The following is a 14461-nucleotide window of genomic DNA, read 5'->3' on the forward strand; positions in this document are numbered from 1 at the left end:
GGAAGTGGCGGTTCATCAGTTGATTTCAACTGAACTCTACAAGATTGCTAACAAAAATTCAAAAGAGGCCAGGTTGGCTTATCCAAACGTGATTTCTCTGCTCTGCAAGGACGCTGGAGTAAGGATGGGAATAACTGAGTATATCCTAATTGAAAAGCCAATCACCAAAGCATCAATGGAAAAACAACAAGCACAGGAGGATCCCATCAAGAAGAGAGCACAGGAATTCCTCCCAGAGATCCCTCAAGCTGAATACTGGGAGTATCTTGAGACGTCCGTTACCAAGATACGGGAAGCTATGGAGCAAATAATAAAAGAATAGAAGGAACACAGTCAAATGCTGACCTATATGTTTAAAGAACAAGAGGAACAAGGGCGTGACTTAAGGGAATTGAAGCACCAAAAGTCTTCTCTTGTAGGACCAAGCACCCCAAGGATCAGAGGAACCCCCGTTCCCCCAGAATAAAGGTTGTTAAATTCCAATCTCTGCCTTAACTCTGTGACAGTGTCCTTATAGAAGTTTACCTTAGGAGTCATATAGTAGTAATTAGTATCTATTTTGATTTTATCTCCAATTAAGCTATAGTTTATTTTTCTCATCATCAGCAAAAATGAATAAAGTATTAGATCTTTTGAATAAGAGGCAATAAAATTTCGAGTTTTAATAAGAGAAATTCTAATTAGTTAAATGTGGTGGCAATGCTTTCTGTCTTCTGAATGAATGCTTGAACAGTGCATATGTCTTTTGAATTTGTTGCTTAAGACTGTTAAATATGTTGGCTCTTGAAAGAATGATGAACATGAGACATGTTATTGATAATCTGAAAAATCATAAAAATGATTCTTGAAGCAAGAAAAAGTAGCAAAGAACAAAGCTTGCAGAAAAAAAAAAGAGAAGCGAAAAAAAAAGATAGAAAGAAAAAGAAAAAGCAAGCAGAAAAAGCCAATAACCCTTAAAACCAAAAGGCAAGGGCAAATAAAAAGGATCCCAAGGCTTTGAGCATCAGTGGATAGGAGGGCCTAAAGGAATAAAATCCTGGCCTAAGCGGCTAAACCAAGCTGTCCCTAACCATGTGCTTGTGGCGTGAAGGTGTCAAGTGAAAACTTGAGACTGAGCGGTTAAAGTCAAGATCCAAGCAAAAAGAAGAGTGTGCTTAAGAACCCTGGACACCTCTAACTGGGGACTTTAGCAAAGCTGAGTCACAATCTGAAAAGGTTCACCCAATTATGTGTCTGTGGCATTTATGTATCCGGTGGTAATACTGGAAAACAAAGTGCTTAGGGCCACGGCCAAGACTCATAAAGAAGCTGTGTTCAAGAATCATCACGCTGAACTAAGATAATCAATAACATTATCTGAATTCTGAGTTCCTATAGATGCCAATCACTCTGAGCTTCAATGGATAAAGTGAGATGCCAAAACTGTTCAGAAGCAAAAAGCTACTAGTCCCGCTCATCTAATTAGAATCTGAGCTTCAATCAAAAACTCTGAGATATTATTGCTTCTCAACCTATTAGTCTTCTATTTTATTTGTCTAGTTTCTTGAGGACAAGCAACAGTTTAAGTTTGGTGTTGTGATGAGCGGATATTTTATACGCTTTTTGGGGTTAATTTCATATAGTTTTGAGTATGTTTTAGTGAGTTTTTAGTCTATTTTCATTAGTTTTTAGGAAAAATTCATATTTCTGGACTTTACTATGAGTTGTGTGTTTTTCTGTAATTTCAGGTATTTTTCTGGCTGAAATTGAGGGAGCTGAGCAAAAATCTGATTCAGGCTGAAAAAGAACTGCTGATGCTGTTGGATTCTGACCTCCCTGCACTCAAAGTGGATTTTCTGGAGCTACTGAACTCGAAATGGCATGCTTCCAATTGTGTTGGAAAGTAGACATCCAGGGCTTTCCAGCAATATATAATAGTCCATACTTTGCACAAGTATAGATGACGTAAACTGGCGTTCAACGCCAGTTCTCTGCCCAATTCTGGCGTCCAGCGCCAGAAAAGGATCAAAAGCTGGAGTTGAACGCCCAAACTGGCACAAAAACTGGCGTTCAACTCCACAAATGGCCTCTGCACGTGACTCATTTAAATCCCAGCCCCAGCACACACCAAGTGGGCCCCAGAAGTGGATCTCTGCATCATCCATTATAGTCTACTCATTTTTTGTAAACCTAGGCTACTAGTTTAGTATTTAAACAACTTTTAGAGACTTATTTGGGACCTCATGACATTTTAGATCTAAACTTTGTATTCTCTGACGGCATGAGTCTCTAAACCCCATTGTTGGGGGTGAGGAGCTCTGCTGTGTCTCGATGAATTAATGCAAGTATTTCTGTTTTCCATTCAAAAACGCTTGTTCCTATCTAAGATGTTCATTCGTGCTTAACTGTGATGGAGGTGATGATCTGTGACACTCATCACCTTCCTCAAATCATGAACGTGTGCCTGACAACCACCTCCGTTCTATATACGATTGAATGAGAATCTCTTAGATTCCTTAATCAGAATCTCCGTGGTATAAGCTAGAACTGAGGGCGGCATTCATGAGAATCCGGAAAGTCTAAACCTTGTCTGTGGTATTCCGAGTAGGATTCAAGGATTGAATGACTGTGACGAGTTTCAAACTCCTGAGGGCTGGGCGTTAGTGACAGACGCAAAAGGATAGTAAATCCTATTCCAACCGGATCGAGAACTAACCGGTGATTAGCCGTGCTGTGACAGAGCGCGTGAGCATAGTTTTCACTGGAAGGATGGAAGGTAGCCATTGACAACGGTGATCCACCAACACACAGCTTGCCATAGGAGGACGTGCGTGCGTGAACAAGAAGACAGAGGAAAGCAGAGATTCAGAAGACAAAGCATCTCCAAAACTCCAACATATTCTCCATTACTGCATAACAAGTAACCTTTAATTTATGCTCTCTTGGTTATTCGCAATTCAACTGATAAACATAATTGACTTCCTGACTAAGATTTACAAGATAACCATAGATTGCTTCAAACCAACAATCTCCGTGGGATTCAACCCTTACTCACGTAAGGTATTACTTGGACGACCCAGTGCACTTGCTGGTTAGTGGTACGAGTTGTGAAAAGTGTGATTCATAATTCGTGCACCAATATGCCTTCTGCAATTTGCTTTATTTGCAAGCCTAGAAAGAAATTGAGCTCTCCCATCATGCTCATATCAAATTCATTTGTCATAAGCTTAGCAAAATCTACACACAAGTCCTCATTAGCTGAACCAAAGATAATATCATCAACATAGACTTGCACAAGAATAAAATGATCATTATAATTCTTAATAAATAAAGTGGTGTCAGTGGCTCCTCTTTGAAATTGGTTTTTCAATAAAAATGAGCTAAGCCTCTCATACCAAGCTCTAGGAGCTTGTCTCAAACCATATAAAGCTTTAGCTAGTTTGAAAACATGGTTAGGAAAAGATTTGTTTCCAAACCCAGGTGGTTGAGCCACATAAACCTCTCTATCTATTATGCCATTGAGAAAAGCACACTTTACGTCCATTTGAAATAGCTTGAAGCCACAATGAGCTGCATAAGCAAGGAGCAATCTGATGGCTTCCATTCGAGCTACTGGTGCAAAGGATTCATCGAAGTCAATCCCTTCTTCTTGATCATAGCCTTGAGCTACTAATCTGGCTTTGTTTCTGACAATGGTTCCATCTTCTCCCAACTTGTTTCTGAAAATCCATTTAGTGCCAGTAACCTTCTTCCCATTTGAGTGAGGCACCAATGTCCAGACCTGATTTTTCTCAAACTGCTGCAATTCCTCCTCCATGGCTAACACCCAAGATGGATCAACAAGAGCTTCTTGGACATTTTGAGGTTCAATCTTTGATATAAGAGCTAAGTTGTTGGTTTCATTTCTTTTCAAAGATGATCTAGTTGATATTCCTTTGTAGGGATCACCAATTATGAATTTCTTAGGATAGTTTTTAAGAAACTTTCATTCCCTGGGCCTTCTGTTTTGGGTTGAGGATTCAGATTCCTCTTGATCAACAATGGCCTCTGCATCAGTATTTTCTGTTGCGACAGGAGATAATTCCAAATTGTCTCCTGCAGAATTGGGATTTTTGCTGCTAGCAGGTGTGGCTTCATGAGAACTTGAATTTTGTGGAACTGACTCAGCATTCTTGGACAAGTCAGCTTCAAAACCTGGACTATCATCAATGCAAATACTAGAAACAGTGTTAGACTCACAGAATGTGACATGCATGGTTTCCTCAACAGTTTTGGAGTTCTTGTTATAAATTCTATAGGCCTTACTAAGAGTGGAATAACCCAGAAAAATACCTTCATGTGTTTTAGGATCAAATTTTCCTAGATTTTCTTTGATATTCAGTATGAAACACTTGCAGCCAAACACATGAAAATAACTAAGATTGGGAGGATGCCCTTTCCAAAGTTCATATGGGATTTTCTTCAAAAACTTCCTAATGATGGTTCTATTTAAAACATAGCAAGCTATATTCACAGCTTCAGCCCATAAGAACTTGGGAATTTTATATTCACATAACATAGCTCTAGCCATTTCTTGTAAACTTCTATTTCTTCTTTTCACAACACCATTTTTTTGAGGTGTTCTTGGAAAAGAGAAGTTATGTGATATGCCTTGTTCATCACAAAAGGATTCAAAGTATTTATTTTCAAATTCTTTACCATGATCACTTCTAATTGAAACAATTTTTAAACCTTTTTCATTTTGAATCTTTTTGCTGAATTTCTCAAAAACAGAAAAGGCCTCATGTTTATGAGCAAGAAAGAACACCCAACCAAATCTAGTATATTCATCCACAATTACCATGCCATAACTCTTTCCTCTAAGACTTTGAGTCCTAGTTGGTCCAAACAGATCAAGATGTAACAACTCCAATGGTTTCTTAGTAGAGACATCTTCCTTGGGTTTGAAAGAGGTTTTTATTTGTTTACCCATTTGACAAGCATCATAAATGATGTCCTTATCAAATTTTATATTAGGAAGACCTCTAACTAAGCCTCTCTTTACAAGCTTAGAGATTTGGAACATGCTAGCATGTCCTAACCTCTTATGCCACATCCATTTTTCAGATTCCATTGAAGAGAAACAAGTTACATTTTGAACTTTTAGATCATCTAGAGTGATACCATACACATTGTCACTTCTTTTGACAACAAATAAAACAGCCCCTGTTTTCTCATTTATGACTCTACAATCAGATTTCCTAAAAGTTACAGGCCTACAGCATATCTAAGGTCACACAATTGACATATGGTCAATAGATTATGCTTCAACCCATCAACTAAAAAGACACTATCAATGCAAGTAGAAAAATCTTTGCCAACCTTACCAATGGCAATTATTTTACCTTTACCATTATCTCCAAAAGTGACAAATCCTCCATCATACTTGTTGAGTTTAATGAAGAAAGTATCCCTTCCGGTCATATGCCTTGAACATCCACTATCAAGATACCACATGTCCATTTTCTTCTTGGATGTAAGGCAAACCTGCATGCTCTTCAACTAACCTTAGGTATCCAAATCCATTTGGATCCTTTGATGTGAATTCTTCTTGGTTGCCCAAGAGCATTAAAATCATGAACAACTTTATATAATTTACTATCATTACCAAAGGACTTAAAAAAGATGAAACATTGAGGAGGATTATGACCATTTCTATTGCACTTGTAGCATTGATTCTTGCTCACTAATTTTTGAGGTTTGCTGAATCCTTTTGGTTTGAAAAGCTTGGAAGAGGAGGCTTCGGATTTTTTAAAGTTTTGTTTGAAAACAGCCTTATTTTCCTCTTTGAATCCAAGTCCAGATTTTTTAGACCCAAACCTTTGACAAGCAAGCAGTTTGTTCAGATTTTGAGAACCTTGAACAAACTTTGCTAAGTCTTCATTCAAATTTTTTATTTGTTTATTCAACTTTTTGTTTTCAGAAATCAAATCAGTGGAAGCAGTAACTTCATGCTTGAGTTTGAATTTCTCTAATTCAGCTCGCAAAGAACTATTTTCTTCTTTTAAAAAATTTTCATTACCTGTTTCAGTAGCTTTAACCTTTTTCAAAAGAAGATCATTTTTTGTCATCAATGCCTCGTTTTCTTTCTTGTATTTAGCATACTTATACAAGAGTTTCTTAGAGTTCACAGAAATGTCTTTGATAATATAGTGAAGTTCATCAATAGATAAGTCAGAGAGATCTACCTCATTTTCATCATCATGATCTGCCATCAGACATAGCTGAGCTTCTTAATCTGAGCTCTCTGAGCTGGTGTCGTTCTCCAAGTCCTCCCATGTTGCCATCATCACCTTCTTTTTGTCTTTCTTGGATTTTTCGCCTTTCTTAAGTTGAGGGCAATCTGACTTGAAGTGACCTGGTTCTTTGCAGTGATGGCATGTGAACTTGACTTGATCCTTTTTGACGTCTTTGGATGAAGAGCTTCCTTTGCCTTTGCTTTTGAATATAAGTAACCTTCTCATTTTTCTTGCAAAGAGCACCATTTCTTCATCTAAGAAACTGTCATCAGATTCTTCTTCCTTTGCTGTCATTCTTGATTTTAGTGCTATACTTTTCTTTTTGTCATCTTTGTCTTGAGACATGTGAGTGGTTTCATAAGCCAGCAGCTTGCCTCTTAGCTCATCATAGGTGATTTTGATCAAATCATTCCTTTCAGAGATGGTTGTGCTTTTACTTCCCATTTCTTAGTAAGACTTCTCAGGATCTTCCTTACTAAGGTTTCTTCAGAGTAGTTTCTTCCCATGGCGTCCAAATTGTTGATGATTATTGAGAACCTTTCGAACATTTGATCGATGCTCTCATCCTCCTTCATACTGAACATTTCATACTCTTTCATCAGCATGTCGATTCTGATTTTCCTCACTTGCTTAGTGCCTTCATGAGTGAGTCTGAGCTTGTCCCATATTTCTTTAGCCGTCTTGCACCTTGACACTTTTCTGAATTCTTCAAAACTGATTGCACAGTGCATCAGGTTGATAGCCTTGGCCTTTAGTTCAACCTTCTTCTTTTCTTCCTCTGTCCACTCATTGTCTTCTTTTGCCACAACTTCTCCATCAGAATTTTACTTTGTGGGAACGTCTGGTCCGTTGAGGATAATCTTCCAGATGTTGTAGTCGATTGACTACACGAAGATTCTCATTCTTTCTTTCCAGTAGGAATAGTTGCTGCCATTGAAATAGGGAGGTCTATTATTAGACTGTCCTTCAGTGAGAGTGAAAGCCACGATGTTGGGATTCATGTTGTTGGCCATGGATCTTTACTCCAAGCTGTGAAGCTTGACTCCTTGAGACCTTGCTCTGGATACCAATTGATGGTTCTAGTTGAACTTGAGAAGGGGGGTTGAATCAAGTTGGCTTAAAACTTAAAGTTTCAAACTCTGTTTCAGCTGTTGCTCGAGTTGCAGGAGATTATTTTATTTTATCTCATGTGCAGAATGAGTAAAGAGTAGGGATGAAAAGATGAAGACCAGCATATATCCTGGTTCGGATTCAACGTGCAATGAATCCTACATCCAGTCTCCACCACAAACTATGGTAGAATTTTCACTAAAATTCTCATATTACATACACCAATACTATTGAATTACTCCCTAATTCAACTAGTATCTACCCCTAAGCTTTCTACACCAAAACTTAGCTTCCCATAGTGCTGACCCAACTAGGAAGGGGAATCTAAACAGATTCAGACTCACCAAGTGCTCACCCAACTTGGCAAAGGGCAATACATCAGAAATCAGTGGCTATTCTGCATCACTCATGCCTTTTCTCTCTTGGCTTTTTCAACCTCTCAATATTTGCCTTTTAAAACAGAAAATGACACAAGACAACCGTAACACAAAGATCAGAAATTAAGCTCGAGTAGAAGAAAAAGATTCCAGCTCAATGTTTGAGATGGTGCTCTGAATGTGTGCTTTCTTTTTCTTGCTTTGAAATGATGGAATGAAGCTTCTTATATATCTTCTGCTTGCCTTGATTTTTGCTTCTTCCTTTTGCTTGTCCTTGCTGCCCGTTGTAGCTGTCACAACTAGCAAGTAGTCCTTCTTCCTCATGCTCTACTATCTCTGCTGGATGAGGAGCTCGTCCACTACCTCTGTGGTCCTTGGCTTGGCTTTCTTCCTTAGCATGCTCTCCTTTTTTATTTTGCTCCATTTTTCTACTGCTGCTGCTCTATGCAAGTTTGTGTTTTGCTCAACCACGATCCAAGGTGGTGCTCTGCTGATGTCCTTGGGTTAGTGGGGTGTACCAGCTGTCCTTCTTGCTTTATTAGAGTAACACATGTCCTTTCTCTTTTTTCCAGCTGCCCTCTTGTTACTTTTAGCAAATACATAACCATATAATTGCTGAATGGTGACACAAGGAGGAGTTTTGGCTCTTTTACATTGCTGAAACATAAGCTAGTTTTGGGCTTGTTTATATGCTTGAATAATCACATGGACCAGCTTCATTGTTTGTTTGGTAATGAGATGTGTTATGGGTCTGACATAATAAAGCACACATTAAACAATATTGGGCTTTCAATCCAAAAAATATTTGTCATCATTTATACAATTCAAAATCAACTTAAACTTAACAGTAGAAATGAAGGCGTTGATGAATTTGAAATATTAGGACTGGGACCATTGTTGCGCAGCTTTGCTAATGTTTTTTTCTCTGTGAATCACTAATAGGAAATTTTGTGTTGTTAGAAAAATTTCAACCTATTTTGACATCGATAATGAAATATATGGAAACTGCAGCTCACCACTTCAATAGAGATAATTTGTATGAGATAACTACAGATAAGTCGCAGATGATCCAGAAAACAAGCTCAAAAACTGTACAGCAAAAAATGCAATTGAAATCTTTAAGGCACCTACGTTGTCTGATTTGAGCAGGTGGTCTCGCTGGGTTTTTATGTTTGAACCCTTCTTAGGCTAACTTATATCATGGTTGTTTAATGACGTGGATACCAAGGAGCTGTTGTGTTGTTCTGTTCAATGAAGGGGTTGAAAATTCAAATGTTGAATCTATCAGTGGCTCCCCCAAATAGTCATTTAAACTTGTTGAAGATATTGATGCAACATGTTCAATTGGGGAGAGCACTGTGTTGCCTTTCAGATGAGCTATTTTATTTTCCCAGGATTCACATTTATTCCTGCATTGGTAAGGAATATCTCTTTAATTATTTTTTATTCTATTTAAAATGAAAGAGGAATGGATGGATATTCATTGGTTCCCTGTCAACTGCTCTTGCTTCATTTTGTTAAGACTGAGGTTTAAAGTTTATAATCTGATTGACATCATGTGTTGATTTTTGTTTGTCATATTTGATTGAATTTCTTGATGTAAAATGTTGATAACATCATAGCCACTTCATTTTAATTATTTTCTGTAACATTCCAAATACACTGTATATATCTCAACATTACAATTAAAAACTTAATTAAATCTTTAAACAAATAATTTTTTTAGAAGAATATTCCGTTAATTTTAATGTTTTTGACACAGAAAGAATCTAATTACAGAATTAAAAAAAGTGTAAGAATCCAATTGAAAGAAAAAAAAAAAGTATAAAGACCTAATTATAAATTTGGTAAAACTATAGAAACCAACAAAATAATTAAACCTTCTCCTTAACAAGTTCCCTTGGAGGATTTGTTAGCTAAATACATACTTTCTTTCAGTTCTTTCTTATACCACCAGAATTGCTTCATAGCATCATTTTCATTTTTTAATATTGCTCTAGTTCAAACACCAATTATTCAGGATATGGTTCAACTCACAGAACCGAAAACAAATGACAGCCATCAAGATTGCTTTCACTAGATAGTGGACTAGAGAGCTCGATTGAGTAGTGGAAGACAAAATAGTGTTCAAAGGCAAGAATTTCTACACACTAGAAATATTTAGTACTAGTATAAATCAGTCGTTTGCCTCTTTGTCAATTCCAGTTTCTCCCTGTGGCCAAACTCACCTGCTGTTCTAGGCGAATTAAAACACTTAACCAAGTTAATAGGCTTTTGCCCCACCTACTCGTGTGACAAAGGGCACAAAGATGTGGATTAAAATTGATTGCTGGCAAATGACTTAATGAAGATGAAAAAACAATTCACTTATGAAAACTAGGAAATCTGATAAAAAGTTTGTTCGATTACACTATATTTCTTATATACTACAAAAATATGGAACGATAAAAAATACTCTTTTTTTTTTTTTAATCTATGCGAAGATCATTTTTCCCCCCTTTCTCTCTCACAAAAGCCAAGCGACAGTTGTCCCTGTAGGTGTATTTAATCAAACTTTAAATATGTTAACTACAATAAATTTCTCCATTTTAGTTGGGCAGTTTGACGGCATTGATTTCTTTTCTTCTTCCTTTTCTTTTTGTTTTCAATTTCTTGTTTGACTGGTTGATAAAGTAATATGCTGGACTGGGGACCATTCTCACAGCTATTCTATAATTTTTGTTCTACAATAGTACTACTATTAGGCTTTGCCTTTTTTGTATTAGTACTACGTTTAGTTACAATCCCACTTTGCTATAATCGGATTCGTTCTTTTGCAATTACTCTTTTTGCAAGGTTGATTATTAACTTGTACAAAAATTGTATGGTTAATGAAGTAAAATTAATGATAATGAAATTTTAAAAAAATGTAACTAATAGTGGTACCTATTAATAGTACTTGATAGATGGTTTTTCAAATAGTTCTATAAGAATATTGTTATTTAATGTATGGTAATTGGTATTTATTTTATTCACTTTTAATTGTCATTTTCTAATGCAATATTTTATTCACTTTTAATTGGTATTAATTTATTTTATTTTATCCACCATCCCACTTCCAACGTATCATTCACTCACCACTTTTTAGTTTCTGTTCTCATTCTTCTCCTTTTCTACTTTAATTCTGATACCATTTTTAATATCTTCCTGAAATTAAGCCCCACATCATATGTCAAGAACTCAATAAAAGCACCTTTTGAGATCTAACAGCTGTTTATTTTTTCTTCTTTGTTACTTGACTTGGAATCATCAATCAAACATCCTCAGGTTGTCATTTAATTTTCCATGAGTGAACCTGAAATGACCATTCCACACGTATTCAGATGCCCTATCAGTTTGGACTTGTTTGAAGATCCAGTGACTCTATGCACTGGTCAAACCTATGACAGATCAAGCATAGAGAAATGGTTAGGTACAGGTAACCTGATATGCCCTGTCACAATGCAGAAGCTCCATGACCCTTCCATTGTTCCCAACCACACTCTCCGCCACTTGATCCACCAGTGGCTTCAACTTGGTCCTCCATTTCACCCTGGTAACTCTGCAACTATTGATTCTCTAGCTGCTTTGAAACACACCCTTCAATCTCAAGAGGATGATACCTTAGAGAACAAGCTCCAAGTACTTGAGAAAATCAATGTCTTCTTTTCTGGTGAGTATAGTTCTTTCAGCAGATCATGTTTCGTACAACTTGGTTTTTTGCCTCTGCTCTTGGAACTAGTTTTTAGAGGAGGAACAATAGAAGAATCTCATGCTGTATCAAATAATGATCGCATGAAATTTATAGAGATTGCACTTGGTTGCATTGTGAAACTGCTGCATCTTGGTTATGATTTGGAGGCTCTAAATATTATCAAAGATGATGAGTCTAAATTAGCAACATTTGTGGTGTTATTTGAAAAAGGCACAATTTCTGTTAAATCTAGCTTATGTCATATTATAGAGTCAGCATCATCATCTGAGACAACACAAGAGTTATGTTATGTTTTTGGAAACACTCAGAAACTAATGCATGAGATTGTTTTAGTACTTGTTCAAAATTGTGATGCTTCTGAGGATGCAGTTAAGGCCATTTTAGCACTGTGTTCATTGAATTCCAACAGAGAGAGTTTGGTGAGAGAAGGAGCAATAGAAGGGATCATAACATACATTTCAATGATTTCATCATCATCAGGTAATGAGATTACTCAAATTAGAGGACAAAACAAGAAACTTCTGACTTCAATAGCAATGGGAATAGCAGTAAAACTACTGGAGCTAGAGAGTGGTAGAGAGACATTGGTGAGTCACCCAAACGGGGTTGATACTTTGGTGAAGTTGGTGTTCAGTGTAAAATGTGATCAAGATTGCAGTGATAGTGCTGTTGAGGCACTTTCCATTGTTTGTGGTGATTATATAAGTGCAAGAGAACAAGCCATTGGTGCTGGGGTTATGACAAAGTTGCTGTTGCTTATGCAGAGTCATTGTGCCACCACTACTAAATCAAAGACCAGAATGCTCCTCAAATTGCTCAAATCCAAGTGGGTTCAGGTGCCAAAGTAGGCATGGATGATGTCAATGTTAATTAATAATGCGAGTTCTGTAACAAAAAAAGGTATATAGTGTGTATAATTTATGGGGTATAATGCCGCCATATTTGTTCCCGTATAACATGTAAGATCTATGAATAATTGAACGGAAACACAAACTTCTTGAGAATACTAGAAATTCATCGTGCACTATTATCGTATCAAACATCTTTTGATCTTGCGTTGAATTGCTGGCATCAACTCAACTCAATGGCAAATTCTTTTTAATTTCCATTTATTACCTTTTCTGTGGTCAAATGTTCGCTGCATGGACCACACACCATGTACGTTGACCATTGATGGGACTTGGTTTGAATGGAATGTATGTTTCTCATTAGCTTTCTGCCCCCGTCCTCTAAATTTGAACAGAAAGCAACAAAAACAAGTACTGAATGTGCTATCTCGATCTCAGGACACGAGAGGGTTTTTTGTTTGGTAAGCAATGAGTTTAGGTGTATCGTTGCCCTCCTCAAAATAATTGGCGATACATATAAATCAACATGTATCTATCTTTTTTAAGTTTTGAAGGCTGTGATTAGAGATAATAAAGGATTATGATTGGGCTTTGGCACATTGACAATTGACCGTCCAATAAGAATTCTCCATTCCAGTAAAAAACAATAACAGTGACTAATCGCTTTGTGTATACAGCAACTCATTGACCAGCGACAAACCCTTAAATGGAATTCAGTATCAGTATCACAGTGGATTAGTTCTTGGCCTGCCAGGTTGGAGGACTCCCTTGGAAACTAAAAAAAAAACTAGTCTTTATAACTAAATATGCGTTGTTTCTAACCTGGAAAAAAAAAACCATATTACTATGAGTGTTAGGACATTTGGTATTTATCTTTACTAGATCAGTATGCATCCACATACATTCCAATGATAGATTAAAATTTTCTGAAGCTTTAGTTCTTTAAGATAAGATCATATGCTTCAGAATGTTTAAAAACTAGTTTATCGATATTTATGTTTTTTGAGATCAAAATTTATATCAGATCACAGTTTATTACAATTCAGAACAAGAGTTAAAATAATGAATAAAAAAAAAAGAGGGTTATACATTTAGGTGACACTACTAAGTACTAAGCATGGGTATAGTACAATATGTATGAATGAAGTGCTAAGATAGTGTGATGAAGTGCTGCAGAGAACTAATCAAACTTGGAGGCCAGTGCTTGGTGTCTCTGACATATGAAAGGTCTGTGAAATGGGGATCAAGCAGTGTCGCAATGGTGAACTGGTTCTCAGCAAGCAATGGAGCATGCTTATCTGCATATAAGGCTGCTGCAAGAGCTGCATGTACTTCTGCAACCATGCCATTAGAGAAAAGTGAGAATCTTTCTTGCCGTTTCTGGAATGCATATGCTCTATTATAAAAATAGAATACCTGGATAGCCCTTTAGAGATACGGAAACGTCTTCCATCTCTGCAATGGCTTCTTCTCTGTCACCAACTTCATAGAGTGCAAGTGCTCTTCCTACCCTTGCGTACTCTGAGAATGCCAAGTCTTTATAGCTTTCAATAACCTTAAAAAGTGAGAAGTGAACCACAGGTTAAGACACCAAAATTTGCATTTAGAATATTAGAAAAAAAAAATTATATGAAATTGGGTAGCAGACCTTGGAAAAGCAGTCAAGAGCGCCATTGAAGTCACCGCGAGCTTGCAATTCTTTGCCTTTTTCCAACAAGTTCACAGCTTCAGAGACTCTGAGTGAAATCAAAGTGCTTGCATCTTTCTCAGAAGGGCTTACTGGGTCATACACTGTGGTGGCAGCATAGGAAGATGATTGAAGGAAGGCTGAAGAGAGGGGCAGAGACAAGAGGAACACGCGCCTGCTTAAAGAAGATGGGGTTTTGGGGTTCCATGGAGGAAGATGGGAAATGGGAGGTGCTCTGCACGCACGCACCATGCTTGTCTCTGTTTGCAATTGGAAGGAGAAGGACGGAGTCACCACAACCATAAGCTTAACTAACTCTGACGCCTTTTAGGAGATATTTTGCAACATCACTAAATATTTAATGGTCAGAATTAGTAGACAGTAGCTACTATTGCATATCAACACTTATAAGTTATATCCTTTACATACTCTCTGTCTTTCCTCAACAA

The 14461-nt window shown here is 37.1% G+C and overlaps 2 protein-coding genes and 1 pseudogene across 2 annotated transcripts; 1 reads left to right on the forward strand and 2 right to left on the reverse strand.

Moving 5' to 3' along the window:
* Nucleotides 1-6658: 6658 nt before the first annotated feature.
* Nucleotides 6659-7270, reverse strand: LOC148572362 (uncharacterized; annotated as a pseudogene).
* Nucleotides 7271-9071: 1801 nt separating this feature from the next.
* LOC107634620 (U-box domain-containing protein 26-like) lies at nucleotides 9072-12510 on the forward strand. Its single transcript, XM_016338042.3, has 2 exons — nucleotides 9072-9161; nucleotides 11051-12510. Exon 2 carries the CDS (start codon nucleotides 11069-11071, stop codon nucleotides 12323-12325), a length of 1257 nt encoding a protein of 418 aa, XP_016193528.1. The 5' UTR covers nucleotides 9072-9161; nucleotides 11051-11068; the 3' UTR covers nucleotides 12326-12510.
* Nucleotides 12511-13295: 785 nt separating this feature from the next.
* On the reverse strand, nucleotides 13296-14392 carry LOC107634619 (uncharacterized). The gene is made up of 3 exons (XM_016338040.3): nucleotides 13974-14392; nucleotides 13742-13880; nucleotides 13296-13659 (listed from the first exon to the last, which is right to left on the reverse strand). The coding sequence occupies exons 1-3, from the start codon at nucleotides 14313-14315 to the stop codon at nucleotides 13475-13477; spliced, it is 666 nt and encodes a 221-aa protein (XP_016193526.1). The 5' UTR covers nucleotides 14316-14392; the 3' UTR covers nucleotides 13296-13474.
* Between the last annotated feature and the right edge of the window lie 69 nt (nucleotides 14393-14461).

Source organism: Arachis ipaensis, chromosome B3, assembly GCF_059453495.1.
Source record: "Arachis ipaensis isolate K30076 ecotype BB chromosome B3, ASM5945349v1, whole genome shotgun sequence".
NCBI lineage: Eukaryota > Viridiplantae > Streptophyta > Magnoliopsida > Fabales > Fabaceae > Arachis > Arachis ipaensis.

What these genes read in the sequence shown, in the direction of transcription:
- LOC107634620 (XM_016338042.3), top strand. Translation starts at nt 11,069, where the DNA reads ATGAGTGAACCTGAAATGACCATTCCACACGTATTCAGATGCCCTATC.
- LOC107634619 (XM_016338040.3), bottom strand. Translation starts at nt 14,315, where the DNA reads ATGGTTGTGGTGACTCCGTCCTTCTCCTTCCAATTGCAAACAGAGACA. An exon ending in CTCTTGACTGCTTTTCCAAG is followed by an intron (nt 13,881 to 13,973) that starts GTCTGCTACCCA and finishes TCACTTTTTAAG; the next exon opens with GTTATTGAAAGCTATAAAGA. An exon ending in ATCTCTAAAGGGCTATCCAG is followed by an intron (nt 13,660 to 13,741) that starts GTATTCTATTTT and finishes GCATGGTTGCAG; the next exon opens with AAGTACATGCAGCTCTTGCA.